Here is a 23,021-nt window from a genome sequence, read left to right as displayed (position 1 = left end):
AAATAAAAAAAAAAAAAAAATAAAAATAAAAATTTTAGCTATACAACCAGTCCTAATTATAAAAGACAAGCCGTAACTCTGAATTTTTTTTTATTTTATGTATTAGTAAAATATTATTTTAATATATTAATTTCTATATTTGAATATATTTTATTTAATATACATTTAATATTTATTTTATATACTTATTTTCTACTATTAAATTTTACAGATAATAATATGAGTAATAAAAAAAAACATCTTTATGTCTCTTCTAAGCAAATGCATAAATATTAATATATAAATCAAAAGCAGAAAAAAAAAGTTTAAGGTACAATTTTAGCTATATAATCCAGTCCTAATTATAAAGCCCTAGCACTGAAATAGTTTGACATTTTATTTTTTTTTATAATAGTATGATATAATTTTAATATATTTTATTTAATATACATTTTATATTTATTATATATACATATTTTGTACTTAAATAGTACTTGTGTTCTATACACTGACTCCAATCTAATGTAATATATTATGAATAATTAAAAAAATAAATTAAAAAAATTAAAAACTAATGAGTTTAAAACTATTTTTTGGTGTTCTTATGAACCATTTTTTCTTTTAAAACTCCACATTTAATTTTAAAATTAAAGGCACATTATTAGCAATATTATCCCATAAAGCATAGCCAGGTCAGAATCACACACCTGGGCTTCTCTTGTGTCTCGATGAGGCGGATGACGTCCTCCATCCAGAGCATGAGGTCCCGCACCATACTGAAGAAGCGGAACTTGTCTCCGGTGTCCAGCAGCCGTGCCCGTCGGCCTTCACATGCCTCCAGCAGACTCCTCCAGGCCTCCAGCACCTCGCCCTCACGCCGCTGGATGTCGTCGGCTTTGTCTCCAGCATACGCTGACTGCAGGCGCACGGCGTCTTCCTGCAGCTGCCTGACCTGAGGATGCAAGCAGGGGGCAGCAGTGAGTAAAACACCTCCTTATGTAGCACAGCATTTGATGGTTAAAGGAATCATTTAGTGGAAGACTAACTGTGAGAATTCAAGAGACATGAAATTTTCAGATCCATTATTTAAGTGAAGTGTCTTGGACAGTGCTGTTAGTCAATAAAACTGGTTAATTTACTTCTTTGTCGTTCAATAATAGTCTTGTAAATCAGGATGTTCACCTTCAGAAGTTAATGATGCACAAACGAAGGCTGCGGGACAAATCCACATTGTGTCATTTAAGAAAGGGCTTTACTGACCAGTCAAATGATCTTATGTAATTCGTTACAGACAATTTTTAAATATAAACGATATTTCAATTATATATATATATATATAAATTTTTAAAATAATTTTGTTTTTGAAAGTCAAAAAATAGATGAAATACATTAACAAAAGTATGACTGCAAAATGTACTATTATATTATTTATTAAAATATTAAATATAATTAAATATTTAATTATTATATTTATTTTTTATTATTTTGTACAATTTTATTTTATATTTTAAAAAAATCATACTGTATCTATTTTTTTTAAACTATTATTTTCTCTGTTTTCCCCCCTTAAAAATATAATAAAACAAAAATAAATAAATAAATATTTTCAAATTCTGAATTGCTCTAAAATTGTAATATATATAAAATTTTAGAATAATTTTGTTTTTGTAAGCAAAAAAAAAAAATCCCAAAATACATTAACAACAGAATGATTGCAAAATTTACTATTTAAAAATTATTTCCAGAATATTTTTGAATTTTATTTATTTTTTGTTGATCAAAGTGTCAAGTGTTTTTTAAACGAAATTACGAAATCTTAATTATTCCAAACCAAATATGATGCATTTATATATATATATATATACACACACATACATACACACATATATATATATATATATATATATATATATATATATACACATACATACATACATACATACATATATATATATATATATATATATATATTTTTTTTTACATTTTTACAAATATTTTTATATTTTAGAACAAATGTTTTTAATAGTTTATATATGTGTTTATTACACATATAATTTTCTTGTATTTAATCATTCAAAGTACAGTGACAAAATAATTTATTCTATATTCTGCAAAAAAAACAGTTTTTTAAATTCTACATAAAAATTGAAATATAAATAAAATGTTTTATAACATTAATATAAATTTAATTACATTTTTTGACACACACGCAAACATTTTTTTTTATGTTTTTTATTCTAGCTAAATTACTTTTGTGTATTAATATGAGTGTGTGTTTCTGGATCTGACCAACGCACCTGCGTCCCAAGAGCTTGAATGTCGTGTTCAAATGTAGTGTGCATCCTCTGCAAGGTTTCCACCGTGTTCTGGTCTCGGCCCAGCTCTTCTGGAAGCTTCTTATGTTTGTCCAGGATGCGGCCCAGAATCTCCTTGGCGTCGTGGTAGAACTTGTGCAGCTCGTAGGATGCGGCAAGAATCTGCGTGCGTGTGTCGATGAGCTCCAGCAGATCGGCCCAGGCCTCGTTCAGACCGTCCTTCCACTCGGCCACAGTCGCGGCGTCGGCATGGCCGGCGTTGATGAGTTCGTCCGCCATGCGGTTGACGCCGTCCACGCGCTCCTGACCGATGTTTCCTGTGTCGCGAGCAAATTCACGGAAGCGCTCCTGCAACATCTGCGGTACAGGAACACAAATACATTTATTATATGAAAACATTTTGAATATTAACAAAATGTACCTTTGTTTAATGATCATAGTCTAGTTTGATGCAGGTCAAAGTGTTAGAATTCAGTTCTCAGACTCACAGTGACGTGTTCATAGTCTTGTCCGAGCTCGTGAGATCCAGCCACCACCTCTCTCTCGGCAATCCACTGCTCCAAATCGTCCACCTCCCTGTTGAGCTGGAAGAGGCGGAACCTCTCCTCCAGTTTGCCTCTCCTCTCCTCTGATAGGTCCTTCAGTCCGGCGTACAGCTTATCCACCTGTGATTGACGCATGCCGATCCTCTCGCTACAGCACGGACGTGGAAGAAGACAGGGTTGATCAAGATCATAAACATAAATGTTCAGTAAAAGATGTTAATGGAGTAAAGATGAAATTAACATCAAAGTTAAAATGTTTCAAAATGAGATTCAGATCCAGGTTTAAAATTAAAGTCAGTTTTAAAGGCAAAAATCAAACCAGATTAAGATTCAAATCCAGATTTTAAATCCAAGTTTCAGAGTCAGGGTCAAAATTTTAGAGTCCACATCTGATTCAGATCCAAGACCAAGTTTTAGAGTTAAAATCCGATTAATATTCAAACCCACAGTATTTTTCAGAGTTAGATTAAAAATCTAATTATTATTCAAATCCAGATTTAGAATCAAAGTCAGTTTTAGAGTAAAAACAGATTCAGATACAGATTTAGAATTAAAGTTTTAGAGTCAGAGTCAAAATCAGATTAATATTCAAATCCAGATTAGTGTTGTCACGATACCAAAATTTTGACTTCGATACGATACCTGACTAAAACGCCACGACACTACTACTGAACCGATACTACGAAAAAACATAGAACAACAGGAAAGTAATTTAATAATAGAGGATAACTACAGAAAAACAAAAACACAAATCAAATAAAGAGGGCCCTACGAAATGTGTTTTATTTTTTTCCTAAATTCCATTTGAATTTTTCTAGACTCTATTTGAATGGTTATATTAAGAAATTATTTTATTAAAAATATATATTTATCAAAAAGCATGTCTAATTAATTGAAATCATGAAACTTTTAGAATTTAACAGCAATTTATTAAAAGTTTTACAAAATTACATGTTTTTAAGGCCCTATGAAATACGTTTTATTATTTTTCTCAAATTCAGTTTTGTTTTTGAATCTGTTTTCCATTAATTTTCTGGATTCTATTTTAATCGTTTCATTACATTTTAATAATCAAAAGCATGTCTAATGGATTTATAAAGAATAATTAGATTTGATAAAGGATTAATTTATTATAGGCTATTTATTTATTTATTTCAGAAATACTGTGTTGTGTATTTACAACTTTCAAATCTAAAGCTAGATTTAGATTTGAAATAAGTCAATCTCAGAGTTATAGTCAAAAGCAGATTTAGATCCAGATTTAGAATGAAAATTAAAGTCAAAGTTAGATTTAGAGTCAAATCAGATTTAGATTTGCATTTTAGATTTAAATTTAATCAGTTTCAGAGCAATAGTTTGAAATCTAAATACAAATTTAGAATAATTTAGAATCTTCTAAATGAATTAAGTCAGTGTCAGAGATGTCAGTTTCAGAACTTGAATCAGATTCAGATTTAGAATCAGTCAGTTTTAGAGCCACATTTGTAGATTTAGAACAAAGGTCAATGTCAATAGCAGATTCAGAGTCAAAATGAGTTCCAGATTCTATTTTGATTCAGATTAAGTGTGTAAGTGTGTGAACAGTGTGTGTTGGTGTTCTGTACCTCTCGGGGTGGTTGGCGGCCACCAGGCCTCGGCTGGTTTTGGACAGTTGGTGGACGGTTTCAGCATAGTCCTCCACCGCCTGCTCCAGGATCTGGTGTTTCTTCAGCATCGCCACTGAACTCTGCTCATCCTGAGAAGGAACAAGTGTGACATTTCAGAAATGCAGCACGCATTGCATCTGTAATGCAACTGAAATTTACAGACAAAATGTGTAGAGTGTAATAAAATAAACACTTAAATGTGCATTTTGGATGTTTTCTTTTCACTAGTCCAAAATATGACATGTTCTGGAAGCAAAATAGCCTAGAATCTCAAAACATTTACAGATGTCATTCACAGGAATGTAACAGACCTTGGCCTTCTCTTCCGACATCATGTAGAGCTCTTGTTCACTCATCCAGGCTTCAGCTTCAGCTGCGTCAAAGTAGTACTGCTGGGCCTTATGGGCCTCCTCGAGTCTGGTGTGCCGTTTCTCCGTCTCCTGGATGATTAGGCTCCACAGCTGCTGCAGGTCAGACAGACGGGCTCGGATGGCCTCCACGTTGGGACTGTCGGCCTTCAGGATGCTCTGGCTGCGCTCGAATATGTCGTCACAGCGTGGCTGATGGCCCTGGATCTCCTTCTGTAATGTCTGAGGATAAATAGACATTTGAGTAATGGTGTGTTAAAATCCCCTATATAATTATGTACATTAATTAAATAAAATGTGCAATAATTATCATGACAACCTACAGCAAGCAGTTCAAAAGTATGGGGTCGGTAAGATTTTAAAAATATTTTTAAAAGAAGTCTCTTTTGCTCACAGAGGCTGCATTTATTTAATTAAAAATACAGTAAAAACAGTATTATTGTAAAATATTATTACAATTTAAAATAGCCGTTTTCTATGTGAATATATGTTAAAATGTATTTTATACCTATGATACAATGCTGAATTTTTAGCATCATTATTCCAGTCTTTAGTCTCACATGATTCTTCAGAAATCATTCTAATACACTGATTTGCTGCTTAAGAAACATTTCTGAGTATGAATGCTGAAAACGGTTGTGCTGCTTCATATTTTTGTGGAAAACGTGATTGTTTTTATTTTCTTATTTTTCTTTGATGAATAAAAAGTTCAAAAGAAGAGCATTTATTTGAAATAGAAATCTTTTTTTGTAATATTATCAGTGTTATATAGTTTTTGTTAATAACTGAATATTTTTATTTTCAGTTTTTGTTTTAATTTTACTGACATTTTTTTAAATTTAAATTCTTTTTAAATTTAGTTTATTTCAAGTAACAAAAATGTTTTTATAATTTTTTCTTTTAGGTTTAACCCAAATTTTTATTTAATTGAAACCCTTAACACTAAAAAAAGTCTTTTTTTTTTTTTTTTTTAATAAAAATCTTACTGACCCCATACTTTTGAAGAGCAATATATAAATAAAAATAAATAACCCAACACATTTTACATAATTTTATAATTTTCCAGGTCATTCTGAATGAAGCTCTGATCTAAAACATCTCTAATTTGTGTATGTTTTTAAATATTATTATAAAAACGAGTTAACCTGTAACACATTACCTGGTTCTTCTTGATAAGCAGCTGAACAGTCTGTAAGTTGTGGCCATGGTCTGTTGACGTAGCAAGAGGCATTCGCTCCTCAACCCAGAGCTGTAGAGAAACAACAAGTTAAACACATGAACAGGTAAACATTCACACACATATATAAACCCAAACTTACAATCTCATCCTCCATGTCGCGGTTAAACTGATGAATCTCACGAGAGGCCATGAGAAAGTCCTTCCGTTTCTGCAACGGTTCCAGCAGCTCCTTAAACTTCAGCTCCACCTCCTTCCGACGTCCATCCACCTCGTCCGTGTCCTTTCCTTCCTGTCTCAAGACGTGAGCTTGAGACTGAAGCTCCTCCACCTCCCTCTGACGCACCTCCACCTGGTTCTCCAACATCTGGACACAAAGGAGAAGAGTTAGTCTCGTCCTTCACGATATGAACCCAGCCGTCAGCTCTGATTATCTCAAACCTGTTGTTTCTTGAGCAGGATGTTGACGCTGGTCAGATCTTTGCCGTAGTCGTCTGATTGAATCTGACCCTCCAGACCCACCAGCCATTTGTCGAGGTCAGCGCAGCTCTGTGTGAACAGCTCGGCTTTGTTGGCGTCAAACAGACACTGGGCTTTAGTCTGAGTCGTGGTTTCCAGTTCGGTCCACATCTTTTGCAGCGACGCCAGCTTTTCCTTCACTATGGCTTCTGTCTCCGGCTTCTCTGAGACCAGCTGCTTCCCTTCCTGCAGAGACAGAGAATGACATTACATTAAATGTAATTCAATTTCACGTACATTTACGCATTTAGCATACGCTTTTATTCAGAGAGATTACAAAGATGAACAAAAGCAGTTTGTCATAGAGCAAACAATATTTGTGATATACAATCCCAGCTTATTAGACAGCTAGATTAGAAAGCAAGCCAGAAAGAGGATGCAAAAAATGCAAAAAAGGTTTAAAAATGCATTGGTTTCACTTAAATTTGAAAAAATATAGTAACTTTTAACTTTAGGAATGTTATATTAATGATACATTGATAAAGTATGGAATTCACAAAGGAATATAAATAAATAAATAAACAAAAGGTAATTTTTCTCTCACAATTCTGCCTTTTTTTTCTCAGAATGGTGAGGAAAAAAAGTCAGAACTGTGCAATATAAACTCATAATTCTGACTTTCTTGTAATTTGTGACTTTTTCCCCAGAATTCTGAATTTTCATTTAGTAGTTTCATAAATAAGAAATTTGCATTTATGAATGTACACTTCACTATTGAAAAAAACAATAAAAAAACTTTTTAAAATTGCGACATATAAATTCAAAACTAAAAGAAAATCAAAATTGTAATATTAAAAAAAAAGCAATTAACTTTTTTTTTACATAATATATAGAAACTAATTCCAACAGCTGATCATTTAAAAATAAATAAATAAATAAAATAAATAATAAAAATATCTTTATCATAAAAGTCTTTTAAATCTTAAAAATGAAGAAATTAAGACAGACAAAATAAATAAATTATTTGAATTAGGTTTATTTTTTATTACGCCACTGGCAGATAGTTTTTCTTGTTCCAAGCATAGTTTGGATTTTGTAAATAAATAAATTAATTAATTAATTAATTAATTATTATTTTTATTATTATTAAATACTCAATTATTTATATTTTATTAGCAAACCAAAAACTCTATATGGCTTAGTGCAATTATCATAAAGATAGGTAAACAAAGAAATTAAGAGAAAACAAAAATTAATAAATAAAAATTATAATGTTAAACACAATTATTATTATTAATAAATACTTAATTTAATATAATAAATACTTAAATTATTTTATTGAGAAATGTTACAACAGCAATATTTCTTATTTTGTTTTATATTATATTTAGCAAATTGAAATCTCAGTATGGCTTAGGGCAATTATTATTAGTATCATTATCATAAAATACTCAATAATTTTAATTTTATTGAGAAATATTACAGTAGTAAATTTAGTTTAATATTTTATTTGGCAAACCAAAATCCCGATATGGCTTAGTACAATTATCATAAAGATGAGTAAAAATTAAGAAATTAAGAGAGACAAAAATAAATAAATAAATAAATAAATAAATAAAATTAATTAATTAATTAATTTAAATTAAGTTTATTTTTTTATTATGCCACCAGTAGATAGTTTTTCTTTTTTAAGCCTAGTTTGGGTTATTATTTATTTTTTTATTTTTTAATGAAGACTGTACTGAAAAACAACACAAAAATACTAAGAAAAGCATTATCACACAAAAAAAAACAATGCAATTGTGTCTTATAAGGCATATTGTCTAAATATTAATGCTACAATACAAAATAATTACTGAATGCATGATGTTTTCATGGCAAGATTATAGATTCTGTCAAGTAAAGCACTTATTTATTTATTTTTTTACTTTTGATTTTCATCATATCAACAAAAGGCAGGAGATATATGAAGGAAGCAATGCTTGGATAGATTTTTGCGATAAATGGTCAAAAACATATGCTAGTAATATTGCAAAAAAAAAAAAAAAAAAAAAAAAAAAAAAAAGAAAGAAAAATGTAACATATTGTGTGCTATTAAATTAAATGCACTGGTAACTGACCTTCTCGATTTTGTCCAGCCATTCTTTGTTGGACTGCAGTTCGGCCATGAAGGCCTGATGTTTGAGCCATTTGCTGTGCAGGTTGCGAGCTTCATCGTAGGACATGTCCTGTGCTGTCAACATCTTCTCATTGATCCACAAAGACAGCTGAACAGAGGACACAAAACAGTCAATGTAAGATATATTTCTAGTGGATTTGCCTTATTTTTCAGCACATAAAAACTAAAGCCATTTAAAAAAAAAAATCAGTTACTTGAAATAAATACTAATTTTATACTTATATCAATTTTAATTTATTTTAAATTGATGTACTAGAATAACTAAAACTGAAAAATAAAAATGCTAAAAACTACACAGGCATTTAAAAAAAAAAAAAAAAAAAAAAAAAAAAATTCAAAAAAAGCCAAACTACAAAATTACTATAAATTGTAACTAAAATTAAAAATAAAATCAAAAACATATACTTAAGACAATTATACAAAATATTAATAAAAACATAACAGTATTCAGATGTAAAAATTACAAAAACACACAAGTGAATTACTAAAAATTTAACTAAAATTAAAATTAAAATATAAAACTAAACTATAACACTCTTTCAATGACAACAGCTCACCTCCTGGCAATCCTGCAAAAACTTCTGCAGGTCTCTGTTGTCTTTCAGCCTCATGAGCAGCTCCACGGCCGCCTCACGGTTCTTCTTATGCCTGCATGTTACAGGTTAAAGGTCATTCCGACTCCTTTATCTGTTATTCTTTTTAGTTTCACTTTAATTGCATGTGTTTTGTTACCGGTCATCGATGGAGGCTGCTCTCTCCTGGATGCGGTCAGCATTGATGTTTCCGTCACTGGCCAGTCTCCTACCGGCCTCCACCACACCATTGATCTTGTCCTCATTGGCGTCCATGGTGGTCATGAAGTCCTCCTGTTTCTTAATGGCAGCTTCTGCTCCTTCAAGGGTGGTGGGCATCTCGGTATGGGCCAGAACATACTCCTACAGAAAGATATAGAAGAAATCACTCAGATGAAGCTCAAAGATGCTTAAACTTTTAAAGGTTTTATTGCCACAGAAGAATCATTTTCTGTCCCCCAAAGAACCTTTAAGTGAAAAGTTCTAAAAAAGAATCATTATTCTTGGTGTGAAGAACTTTTAATAAGCCAAAAATATTGCAGTTTAAATTAAAATAATAATAATAATAATAATACTATACTTTTATTTTCCGAGGAATATTACAATAGTACAAATTCTTATTTTGTTTAACATTTTTTTAGCAAACTAAAAATCACAATAAGGCATAGTGCAATTATGAAAAAGATGGTTTGAAAATGAAGAAATTAAGTTGGAAAAAATATTAGTATTGTAATAAAAAAATAAAATTATTTTATTTTTATTATTATAGTTTTTATACTATTATTTTTCTTAAATATTTTATTTTTATTTTACTGTGAATTATTCCAATAATAAAATGTCTTTTTTAGCATTTTTATTTAGCAAATCAAAATCACAATATGGCTAAGTGTAATTAAATAGTGTAGTATAGTATAGTTTAAAAAAAAAAAAAAATCAGTATTGTAATTTTTATTATTTTATTAAATATTCATTTTTTATTTTATTGTGAAATATTACAATAGTAAAATATCCAATTTTGTTTAATGTTATTTAGCAAACAAATTTCTTAAATAATTATATTTTTTATATAATTATATAATAATATATTTTACTGTAAAATATTACAATAATAAACATATTTTTAACATTTTTATTTAGTAAAACACAATCACAATAAGTTTAATTATTAAAAAATAGTATTGTAATTGTAAATACTATTATTACTATTAAGTACTCATTTTTTAATTTTAGTGTGAAATATATAGAATAGTAAAATCTCTTATTTTGTTTTAATATTTTTATTTAGTAAACCGAAATGTCTTAAATACTTTATTTTTTATTTTACTGTGAAATACTAAAATAATAAATTTTCTCTTTAAATATTTTTATTTAGTAAAACAAAATCATAATATGGCACAAAATCACAAAAAGTGTAATAAAAAAATGGTACTGTAATTCTAAATACTATTATTAGTATTAAATACTCATTTTATTATTTTAATTTTATTGTAAATATAACAATAGCAAAATCTCTTATTTTGTTTTTTTTTTTTTTTTTAGTAACGGAAATTGCATTATGGCTTAGTGCAATTATTATAAAAATGGTTGAAAATGAAAAATGAAAAGAAATATTAGTATTATCATTTAAAATATTTTTTCTTAAACACCACATTTTTATTTTACAACCAAAGAACCATTTTTGGTTTTCCAAAGAACCTTTCAGTTCTTAAAAGAAGTATTTTTTCCTAGTGTGAAGAACATCTGAATAAGAACTTTTCATGGTTCCATGGATGTTAAAAGTTCTTCATGGAACCATCAATGCCAAAAAATGACCTTATATTCAGAGTATACTGGTGTTGAACCAAGTTACCTGGTTGTTGAGGAAGGCCTCGGCTTGTTTGGTGTCTCTGAGGAAGATCTGATAGGCGTGAGACTGCGACAGGAGGTTCTGCCTGTTCTCCCACATCTTGTGGAGCTCGTTCCATCCGGTATCCAGAGCCTGAAGCCTTTGTCTCAGGAACATGTACTGAGCGTCCGTTTGTCCCTGCGTCACCATCTCGCCCATGTCCCTCATCTTCTGGTAGTCTTCTTCGTAGTTGTTAATCTCGTTCTTGATGCCTTCGTGTTGGGCCAGAAGCTTCTCGGCCTCGGCTAGCGTATTCGGCATGTCCTCGGACGCGATGGCCGTCTGCGTGCGGGAAAGCCAGGACTGGAAATCGTCCAGCTCGCGGAGGAACTGCTGGAGCTTGCTGGCTTCCCCGAGAGACGCCTCACGGTTTCGTAGGGTTTCTTTCATCTCCTCCCAAACGGCGGTGATCTCCGCCAGCCGTCCCGTGATGGCTTTGGCCTGGTCGGGATGTTCGCCGGCCAAGCGTTCCGCCTCGCCGCGGAGGTCGCCCAGTTTGGCTTCGATGGCGGCCAGATCGCGCTCCATGCCGGTGAGCTTGCGTTGTAGGGCCATTACGCCCGTCAGGTCGTTGCCCAGCTCCTGGGTAGACTCGATGACTTTGGTCTTCTCGCGGATCCAGGATTTGGTCTCGTTACAGTCGAGGTGGTAGTTCTGCACGCCCAAAGCCGAGTTCAGGGACTCTTTCTTCTGGTCGACCAGGTCGCGGAACTGACTCCACCTGCGGATGAGCATCAGGTTTTAGTTTAACATGTGTTACCTACAGGATCCCTGCTGGAAACAGCTGGTCTAGGCTGGTTAAGAGCTAGTTTAGACATGCTCAGTGTGTCTATTGAAGGGAGTTGATCAGCATGCTTGGATGGTTCAGCTAGTTAAGTTGTTTTCAGTGAGTAGAGAAAGGAGCTGGCAATGCCAAGGCCATACATTTAACTTCCAGGAAATACAGAAAACCGATAAAATTTATATTTTGAGAGTACTTTTCGATTTGAATATATTTTAATTAAGAAGTCCTGTTGGTGAATCTAGGGCTGCACGACTGATTGAAATTAAAATTAAATCTTAATAATAAAATGATCAAAAAGATGGTCTGAAAATGAAGAAATTAACTGCCAAAAAAAAAAATATCATTGTAATTAAAAATAAAATTATTATTATTATTGTTGTTATTTCTTAAATGCTTGATTTTTTTTTATTTTACAGTAAAAACCAAAAACAAAAATTGCAGTGTCTTAATTAATTTTCAAACCATATTTTTGATAACTGCACTAAGACATTTTAGCAATTTTGGTTTACTAAATAAATGTTAATAAAAGTAAAATAAAATAAAAAAACAAGAAACAAAATGAGTAATATTACTATTATACTATTCTATTTTTGACTGTCTTAATTGTTGATTTTTGATCACTGCACTAAGACAATATAAAAAAAAATATTAGTACTGTAATTTAAGAAGTATTACTATTATTATTATTTTATTTCTTTATTTTTGTTTTGAATATTTTTATTTATTATACTGAAATCACAATATGGCGTAATGCAATTATCAAAAAATTGGTTTGAAAATTAAGGCTTGGTGCAACTGTCAAAAAGATAAAATAAAAAAATATTTTATTTTCAAATACAAAAAAAAAATATTTTTTTCTTAAATACATTTTTGTTTTAGGTTTCAGGAAAATAGTACTATAAATATATAACAAAACAAACTCATATAAACTTTATAGATAGATAGAAAAATCGTGCAGCCCTACCAGTATCCCATGACCAGTATTTAGCAAAATGTACTGGTGACCAGCTATACTAGTACTTTCAGCATGTATTTGTGCTTTCGACACAAAACAAAAAAATACATTTTGCACCAGCACAGAGTGCTGTGACTTGCCTGGTGTTGAGTTTGTCTTGTTGGGCTTTGATGTCTTTCTCGCTCGGGTGTCCGCTGTGTATGAGCTGCCTGGCGATCTGATTGACAACGGCCACGCGCGAGGCCTGGTTATTCATTTCAGGCTCCAGACTCTCAAACCTGGAGGGTAATAAATGGTAATGAATGAAGAATGACATTTTACAATATGGGCCAATTTGACCTTGAGAAATGGAGAATGTGATGTGTGACCACACCAGAGTGACTTCAATCTGTTATCGACCACAGAGAACATTCAGACGTTTATTTGTACTGCTGTTGTCCAGCGGCGTGACTCAGCATGAACAGCTGCTGCAGTAAACGCTCCTCATTCTGCAGGCTTCAGAAAATTCTGACCTACTACTTAAAATTATTATTAAGACAAAAAATTCTAACACTAACTTGTCCTAGAGCTTTCAAGTTACATCTGCCAAACTCGACTCAGACCTTTTATATTTAAGAACGCCCTAACAACCACCCAGCAACATTCTAGAAACCACATAGAAAACTTAAAACTGCTTCAAACTTCAATCTTTTCAACTACATCAAACTTAAAACTGCTTCACATTTTTAAAACTAGATTTTTAAGATAAAAGCTTTTTAAGATACTTCAAAACTTAAAATTGGTTCAAAATGCAAATATTTAAACTCAAAACTTCTTTAGGTGTTTAAAACACTTTGAATTCAAAACTACTTTAAACGTCAAACTTCAAACTTTGAATTTTTAAAACTAATTTAAACTTAACACTGTTTCAAAATGTAAGCTACTTCAAACTTAAAACTAGTTCAAAATGCATTTAAACATTTAAACTTGAAACTGCTTTAAGCTTTTAAAACTAACATTTTTAAAATCTGGGTTTCAAAAAAACACAGCTTTTCACCATTAAACCTATGTCAAACTTAAAATGCCTTTAAACTTTTAGTTTTTAAAATGACATCATATTTCCAAACTACTTTAAACTGCTTTAAAATTCAAGTTTTCAAAAATACTTAATTTCAAACAGCTTTAAAATTTTAAAACTGTCAAACTTAAAACGCCTTCAAATCTTGACTTCTTAAAACTATTTTAAACTTAAAACTGCTTTAAATTTTTAAAACTACTATTTTTAAAACTGTAATACTTAAAACTCAAACCTTGAACTAATTCGAACTTAAAACTGCTTCAAATTTAAAGCTTTTTAAACTATTCCAAACTTTTTTTTAAAACTAGCTCAAAACTTAGAACTACTTAAAAATTCAACCTTATTAAACTACTTTAAACTGTCTGGCTTGATGTTCTCATGCAAGTCCCAACTAATTGCCACAACTGTGTTATAAATACGATTCCAAAGATACAGACTTGACCTCTCACCTGTGCTGAATGACCTCAAGGTCCTCCAGTTTCTCTGGGATCTCCATGCTGTTGAGCCACTGCTCCTTCTCGTCAATCCAGAGCTCACATGCGTCCGCCTCGCTGGACATCTTATAGAGCGCCAGGGCGTCCTGAAGGGCCTGTTTCCTCAGCCTGGTGAGCTCCGAGACCTCCTTATAGCGCTCCTCGATGCCCGCCAGCCGTTCGTTGACGTTTGCAGCCTGCGCCTGTTCGGGAGGCAGGGACTGGGCCTGTTCGTGAAGGGCGTCGATCACCGGGCGATAACTAGCGACCTCGGCTGATGCATCTTTGTGTTTCTTGACCAAAGCTTGAGTGGAGAATTCATCGTGGCCGACGTCAGCGGTGGAGACGATTCGAAGCGCGTCCAAAGTCCAGGCGTCAACGTCATCTGCGTCAGCCTGGAACTGGTGAAGGCTGCAAGCCTCTTCCAAGCGTTTTTTCCTCACAGCAGCCAGCTGTTCCAGAGCGGCCCACTGGGCTTGGACGTCTGCGATACGTTCACGAATCTTAGCTTCGCCGAAGTGCCCGGCGTCGGCCATCGCTTGACCTTCGCGCACCGTGTGCTGGAGGTGACCGGCGCGGCCGCTCATTTCGTCCTCGAGGGCGCGGTGTTGACTCAATAGACGCACGGCACCCGTCAGATCCTTACCGCAGTCATCCGAGGACAGGATCTGCTCTTTCTCACGAATCCAGCCCTCTTCCTCAGCCATCTCCCAGAAGAACTTCCACAGGCGGCGGGACTCTTCCAGACGGGCGCGGCGCTCGGCTGCTAGCTGGGTCAGTTCCTGATAGCAGAACTCCATGTGGGCTACGCGGTCACGGATGACCTGAGGGTCACAGGGTTTGTAACCTGCATCGGATAGGAAGAAGATTACATTAAAGAAGCAAGAAAAACATGGAAATAAAATATCAGTGGAGTATGTTTCAACTGAAATTTATTTGCAGTTTCTGGGTAAAAATTGTGTTTTTTTCAGTGCAGAGAAAGAAATAGGGAAACAGATGGAGAGGACAGTCGGTTAAGACGCTTTAGCCACTTTTGACCTGAAGTTCTGTTATTATTCTCCACAAGCTGGTTTACTATTATTATGTACAGTGAGCTTGTAGAATTACAATTAAATATGCCTTTGAAAAATGGATTTGCCTCCTTTTTGACCAATGAATTTCTATGACAATTGCAGTATTGCTTAAGTATTTTAAAGCTTATTTCAGTTCACTTGTGAGTTTACTTGGGATGATATCAGCTCATATGCTAATGTAATATATGTACATACACTAAATTTGCATATATGAAACAAATAGTCATATATGAAACTTATCAAACAACAACTGCAACAGTTTCATATATTAACATATATATTGTAGACCAGGGGTGCCCAACCCTGTTCCTAGAGATCTACCTTCCTGCAGAGTTTTGTTCCAACCCTGATCAAACACACCTGTCTGTAATTATCAAGTGCTCCTTCAGATCCTAATTAGTTGGTTCAGTTGGAAGGTAGATCTCCAGGAACAGGGTTGTGCACCCCTGTTGTAGACCATACAAATATGTACATTTTTGGACATATATGTGAAGCCATATATTACATTTACGGATAGGATGTCTATGTCAGGCAGTGTTTTTATTGCTAACTAAAATTAAAATTAAAACTGAAACTACTAACAAATTGTTGTTGTTAATTAAAATAAAGCTTAAATAAAATAAAACAGAAAAATTAGACATGAACATTTAAATAAAAATTAGACGTGCTTCGCAACTAACTAAAATACAAGTACTAACGTTTAAAAAGCACTAAATTTACTAAAACTGAAACAACAGATAAATTAAAGCTAAATGCAAATATAAAAAAACTAATAAAATTACAATGCCCATTAAAAAGTAAATTTACAAAAATGCTCATTTAGTGTATTTGTTTTCATATAATAATAATAATAAACTATAACAAATAATAATATAAATGTATAAGTAATAATTCATAATAAATATTAAATTATAAATAAACAGTTTTAATAGACAGCTAAACTACTAAAATCAAACTTAAAACTGCTTTAAAATTCAAGTTTTCAAAAATACTTCAAATTTAAAACTTTGAAAACTACAACTTAAAACGCCTTCAAATCTTGAATTTTAAAACCAAATTCAAACTTACAACTACATCAAGCTTTATAAAGTCCTACAAACTTAAAAAATTAACTTTTTAAAACTTCAAGCTTTTTAAACTAAAACTGCTTTAAGCTTTTAAACTACTTTAAACTTAAAAGTGCTTTAAAATTCAAGTTAAAAATATTTTTTAAAAGACAAACGCAGATAACGCAATTTAAAAAGCACATTTAGTGTATTTGTTTTCATATAACAATAAAATATATAAAATTACTACTACTAATAAAATGTATAAGTAATAACAATTCATAATAAATATTAAAATATAAATAAACTGTGTTTAAAAAAAGATAGATAGATAGATAGATAGATAGATATAAGAACATAAAAGCTAATACAAAATATGAATAAATACTATAATAATATATTAAAGCTGATACTAATCTTGGAATTCAGAAACGTAAACAATTATATTTTACATATGCGTGCACACAAATAAAAAACGTCCTGCAGCTGAAATGAGGTTTTGACTTCATTTATAGCATAACCAGAGAAATTTATATTCACTATAAAAATGTTCATGACTTTTCCATGACTGTTAAAATTTATTACATTTCCTTGAGTTTTCCTGGCCTGCGAATCACAGTTAAAACTGCCTGTTATTTCCAGGTTGTCCATAAACGTGGGAACCTTGCTAAAGCCAATCTGGACCATACATATTTCTTCTGAGTAAAAAACAATTCTAAAACCGAACCCAATCTGTCACGACCAGACTGCACAAAACTAGTTTGATTCCATTCTAACAGACTGCAAGTGGTCTCCCCTATTTTATATTTTCATTGTCATTCTGAAAGAATGGTTTCTTTGCTATGAATATTATCCAGAAATAACTAAAGTTAGTTTCTAACGAAATAAAGACTAAGGATTACCCTCTTCATCCACTGCAAACTTCTGTGCGTTGGCGTTGACGGCTTTGACGCGGTCGGCCTGTATGCCGATGTCGGCCTCCACCAGAGCGTGTTTCTGCAGCAGATCTTCCACTCCCAGCAAATGCTTCCCGTAATCTTGAGACAGCAGCAGCATCTGTGAAAAACCAGAGACAACATCACAACATCAGGACATGAAACTTAACAGCTTTATCATTTAGATTAGCAGTCACTTTGCTTTGAAGATAATGTATTAATCTCGCTTATACAGAAAGTTGGCACCGTGTGCCGCAAATTCTGTCGGCTCCAATGACAAATTGCTTGCGATGTTCCTCATTTGTAAGTTGCTTCAGATAAAAGCATCTGCTAAATGAATAAATTTAAAATAAAAAGCTTTACCATCATGCTATGTTCTAAACATTATGAAATATTCAATAACATAGGTTTAAGCATCAATAATATGAGTTACTACATGGATTTTAAAACGTCAGAGAAACATATTATAAAAAAATGAGTTGCTTTAGTATCATTGAGATACTATTATAACTTTTATTAATATTTTGAGTTTATAGACCTTTATATTTTATTTTAATTTTTACTGTTTCAGTAATTTTGTGTTTTTGTCATTTTTCTTAGTTTTTTTCCTTTGTCTATACAGCTTTAATTTTTATTTCAGTTTTAGCTTTATTAGCACGTCAAGATAAACTAAATAAAAATGAGAAATGAGGCAATTTAGCAGAAATAAAATTTTAAGTTTTTTAAAAAAATATATTTTGTGATTTTAGTTAAAGTACTTTATTTCAAGTAACAAAAACAGTTTAACAGTGTTTTTATTGTGTTCACAATGTTTTTATTGTTAACTAAAACTCAAACTAAAACTATTAAAAATTGTTTTAGTTAACTGAAATAAGCCTGAAATAAAAAAAAAAAAATCTAAAATTAAAAATGCTGCCTTAACTGAAATAAAATAAGTTGAAGTTGAAGTATTAAAATTACTAAAACTGAAATTAATGTTAAGAGGTAATCAAATAAATAAATTAATTAATAAATAAAAAGTAAATAAATATTTTATTATACAATATTTATAAATAAACTGAATAATGATGGGAAAAAAACAGGTGCAATTTACTCTAAAATACAGAATCTAACCCAAACAATATTTACAAACAATACTGTGCATCAAGGTAAGCAAAATACCAGGGTAATACCATGGTATTTATTTGTAAATTAATAAATAATGAATCGTAACCAGTTAAAATTAAAATCTAAAATCTAAATCTAAAAAGGTAATCAAAGAAATAAATAAATAATAATTAATAAATAATATATTATATTTATAAATGTTTTTGTCTGTGTGTGTGTATATAATATTGCAAATAATGTAAATGTATAAATATAATATCTAATTTAATATAATAAATGAATTTATAATAAATAAAAATAAAATAACAAGTAAAAAAAAACCTAAAAAATGTGTGTGTGTGTGTGTGTGTAAAATATTATAAATAATGTAAATGTACAGTATAATATAAAAATAAAAAAAGATGTGAAAAGGTCTAAGGAACCTGTTATAAAAGTTTAATATATATTACTATTATTGCAAATACAGAACTGCATCTATAGGACCTCAAACATATAGAGCATAAAGTCAATCTAAGCAAATAATCATAATATCTTCCAATTATTACTATATATTAAAAGCTGAACAATAATCTACTTCTACAGCTAGAATTAAGTTTATAAAGTCTATTTCTGTATGAGCACTACTCTGCATCTCTCTAGCTCCCGCTCATTCCTTCATCCTCGTCTTCCTCGCTCACCTTCATCTCGTCCATCCAGTCCATGATGTAGAGCATCTCCTGGAAGACGCGCTGCAGGCCGAGGTTCATTTCCAGCCGCTGTCTGCGCGCTTTCAGCAGCTCCAGCAGATACTCCCACAGACGCAGCACGTTGTCTTTGCGCGCGGCGATTCGCTTGATGTCGTGGTAGTTCTCCGTCTCCAGCTCTCTGGCCACGGCCACCACCGCTAGCACACGCTCTTCGTACGCCGCGATGTCTGTCTCGATGGCTTCGTGTTTTTTGGTAGCTGCCTCGACCGCCTGGAGGTCGAATCCGAAATTGTCCTGCAAAAAAGAAGTGGAATAAAGGATATAAAGTATACAAAATATAAATTAAAGACATAATATGAATTCAAAATATAAATAAATATTTTTGTAAATACATTATAAGTGAACTGCGAATGTCTAAAATGTAAAATAGTGCATAAGCAACTGTGTCATTTGAATGTTTGACCACCAGGGGTCACAAAGTAGCATACAATGATGGCTGGGAGCGTTTTACACAATGCAGTGCTGGACGTGACACATGTTTGTTTATACAGCAAACGCAGCGCAAATGAACCTGGGAAACGAGGCGCTGGTTCTCGCTCAGCCAGGTTTCCCTCATGGCGGCTTTGCGGTCGAAACGTCTGGCGAGCTGCTCCAGCTTCTCCTGTCGAATCAGCTCGGTCCTCAGCGCCAACTCACGCTCGTGTTCAGCCTTTTCTAGACGCTCCCACGCCTGCGACAACACCACAGCTTCAGCACATCACAGTCACCGTTCAGATTCAAGAGATTTTACTGAGAAAACTGAATAATGATGAAAAAAAAAAAAAAAAAACGGGTGCAATTTACTCTAAAATACAGAATCGAACCCAAATAATACTGTTAAAATTTAAATCTATAATAAATTAAAATCATAATTATTATTATTAAAATCATAATAAATAAAATGATTACAAAAAAATCATAGTACCATAGTTTTACAATCTAATACACCAGAATAAGCAAAATACTAAGGTAATACTATGGTATTTATTTGTAAGAAGAAAAATAATCTGTCTTAACCAGTTAAAATTAAAATCCAATGTATTGAAAAAGAGGTAATCAAATAAATAAATAAATAAGAATTAATAAATAATATATCATATTTATGAATGTTTTTGTGTGTATATAATATTACAAATAATGTAAATGTATAAATATAAAATCTAATCTAATATAAAACATGAGTTTATAATAAATAAAACAGTGTAATTACAAAAATACTGTGATTGTACCATAGTTTTACCCTTTACAAACACACCAAAATAAGCAAAATACCAAGGTATCACATCTAATAAATAAATAAATGAATACATAAATATGTTCGATTTAAAAATGTTTTTGTGTATGCATATAATATTACAAATAATGTAAATGTATAAATATAACATATAAAACCTAATATAATAGTTATAAATAAATTTATAATAAATAAAAGTGTAATCGCAAAAATACTGTGATTGTACCATAGTTTTACTCTTTAAAAATACACCAAAATGAGCTAAATACCAAGCTAATACCATGGTATTTATTTGTAAGTGGAAAAATAATCTGTCATAGCCAGTTAAAATTAAAATCCAGCGCATTAAGAAAGAGTAAATCTAATAAATAAATAAATAAAGTTCTATTTATAAATGTTTTTGTGTGTATATAGCATTACAAATAATGTAAATGTATAAATACAAAATCTAATCTAATATAATAAATCAATTTATAAAAAATAAAATAGTGTAATTACAAAAATACTGTGATTGTAGCATAGTTTTACCCTTTAAAAATACACCAAAATAAGCAAAATAAAAGGTAATACCATGGTATTTATTTGTAAGTGGAAAAATATGTTTATAAATGCATTTGTGTGGGCATATAATATTACAAATAATGTAAATGTATAAAGTTCACAGTGCATTAACTAATGTTGACAAACACAACTTGTGATTTTAATCATGCATTTTAATCAAATGTTGAAATTAACTATGATTAATAAATGCTGTGAAAGTATTGTTTCATTGTATTATTTCATGGAAACTAATGCAGTTAACTAATGAACTTTATTATAAAGTGTTACCTATTTATTTGTAAGTGGATAAATGATAAACCCTAGGCAGATCAAAGCAACTCAGCAGCTCCTAAATTAAAACCTACCGTAGTGAAAATGAGGTAATTCTCACCTTGTTGATGTCTGAAATGAGTTTGCCCTCTCGTGGCATGTATACTTTCTGGTTATTGGCCCTCATCTTGCTCTGAATAGTAAACAGAAGCACTTCCAGGTTGCCTTTCTCAGTGAATCTGTGGAGGAAGAGTTGAAAATGAAGTTCAGTTCATTTTAGTTCTAATATAATGTGTTGTGTGTTTTTCTGGCAGACACTCACTTGGGTGGTTTCTCTACTGTCCTGTAGGTGTTGAAGGCCTGAAGTTGCTGCTGGACTCCGACCAGAGAGTTTGCAAACTTGCGGTTGTTGAGGATGATGATGGTTTGCTCGATCCACTCCAGCAGATCAGACGCCAGAGATTCATATTTCTCAATCATCTTTTCGGTCTCGATGGCGTTGTCGAGCACCTAGTGAAGACCAGCAGATTTGAATGTCAATAAAAGTAGCAAAGCAGCTAAACAGCAGTTAAAGTTAAAGCTTTAGGTAAGTTGTGGTTTTAGATCTGTATGTTAAATGCAACATCAGAGTCATTTACAAATATTTTACAACATTTTCCGCTGACACAAGAATCACCACATAACATGGTATAATGTGGCTATAAATGGTTAGAAATATGAATAAACTTAAGACTAAACTTATTACAGTTCAGAATGTAAACCGATGTAAGACAGAAGATTTATTTACAATTAACTTTTTAATATTTAATTTATTTATTTTAATAGGAATATTTAAATAAATAAAATGAATATTTCATTAAATACTTTTATTAAAATAAAAATAAATACTTAGCATGCATAAGAATAAAATAATCAGTCAATAAACAGATTTAAGATTCTAATATTTGCAATTCATCACGTAAATATTAAGAATTTATTTCTTTATTTACATTTTTATTTAAAATTATTTATTTTAATCCATATATTTATACTTATTGTTCTTACAAAACTGATAAATAAATAAATAAATAAATACTTAGCATGCATAAGACTAAAATAATCAGTCAATAAACAGATTTAAGATTTTAAGATTTGCAATTCAAGCATGTAAATATTAAGAATTTATTTATTTAAATTTTCATTTAAAATTATTTTTAATTAAAATTATTTATTTTAATCCAAATATTTAAACTTATTGTTTTTAAAAATAAGTAAATAAATAGGAATTAATTTCTTATTTTTTAACTATTTATTCATTTTAATAGGAATATCTAAAAAAAAACTTTATTAAAAAAGGTTTCTTTAAAAAAATAAATAAAAAATAAATAAATAAATAAATAAATAAATGAATACACAGTACACATAAGACTGAAATAAGTCAATTGAGTCAATAAACAGATGAAACTGAAATTATGTAAATATTAAGATGACACTATTACTAACATCTCAAACAAACACTGAATATTAAATTACCTTAATTTTAATGTTATATACATATTAAAATCACTAAAACATTTTTATTAAAATTAATACTATAAATTATTTAAATAAATACAGAAATATAAATAAATACATCATCTAATAGAACAGTATTATAGAGCAGGAAAAAAAGCATTGTAAATGAAATTTACAACCAAAGTAATTGAAATGAAAGTAAT

At 31.3% G+C, this 23,021-nt stretch overlaps 1 protein-coding gene across 3 annotated transcripts in view; it reads right to left on the bottom strand.

Moving 5' to 3' along the window:
- sptbn1 (spectrin, beta, non-erythrocytic 1) overlaps positions 1-23,021 on the bottom strand; it is a 101,602-nt gene that overhangs the window by 12,270 nt on the left and 66,311 nt on the right. For all 3 annotated transcript variants that reach the window (XM_051123109.1, XM_051123110.1, XM_051123111.1), the window contains 19 exons: positions 21,647-21,834; positions 21,446-21,563; positions 19,813-19,971; positions 19,233-19,535; positions 17,416-17,569; positions 14,371-15,241; positions 13,005-13,142; positions 11,090-11,846; positions 9,401-9,603; positions 9,226-9,316; positions 8,610-8,756; positions 6,472-6,735; positions 6,173-6,397; positions 6,013-6,102; positions 4,797-5,075; positions 4,444-4,574; positions 2,783-2,987; positions 2,277-2,651; positions 687-931 (listed from right to left, as the gene is read on the bottom strand). In XM_051123109.1, coding sequence (XP_050979066.1) covers positions 687-931; positions 2,277-2,651; positions 2,783-2,987; positions 4,444-4,574; positions 4,797-5,075; positions 6,013-6,102; positions 6,173-6,397; positions 6,472-6,735; positions 8,610-8,756; positions 9,226-9,316; positions 9,401-9,603; positions 11,090-11,846; positions 13,005-13,142; positions 14,371-15,241; positions 17,416-17,569; positions 19,233-19,535; positions 19,813-19,971; positions 21,446-21,563; positions 21,647-21,834 — 4,943 coding nt within the window. The remainder of the gene's footprint in view (positions 1-686; positions 932-2,276; positions 2,652-2,782; positions 2,988-4,443; positions 4,575-4,796; positions 5,076-6,012; positions 6,103-6,172; positions 6,398-6,471; positions 6,736-8,609; positions 8,757-9,225; positions 9,317-9,400; positions 9,604-11,089; positions 11,847-13,004; positions 13,143-14,370; positions 15,242-17,415; positions 17,570-19,232; positions 19,536-19,812; positions 19,972-21,445; positions 21,564-21,646; positions 21,835-23,021) is intronic.

This window comes from Labeo rohita, chromosome 11 (assembly GCF_022985175.1).
Source record: "Labeo rohita strain BAU-BD-2019 chromosome 11, IGBB_LRoh.1.0, whole genome shotgun sequence".
Lineage (NCBI taxonomy): Eukaryota > Metazoa > Chordata > Actinopteri > Cypriniformes > Cyprinidae > Labeo > Labeo rohita.
This window is presented reverse-complemented; position numbering and strand designations above follow the sequence as displayed.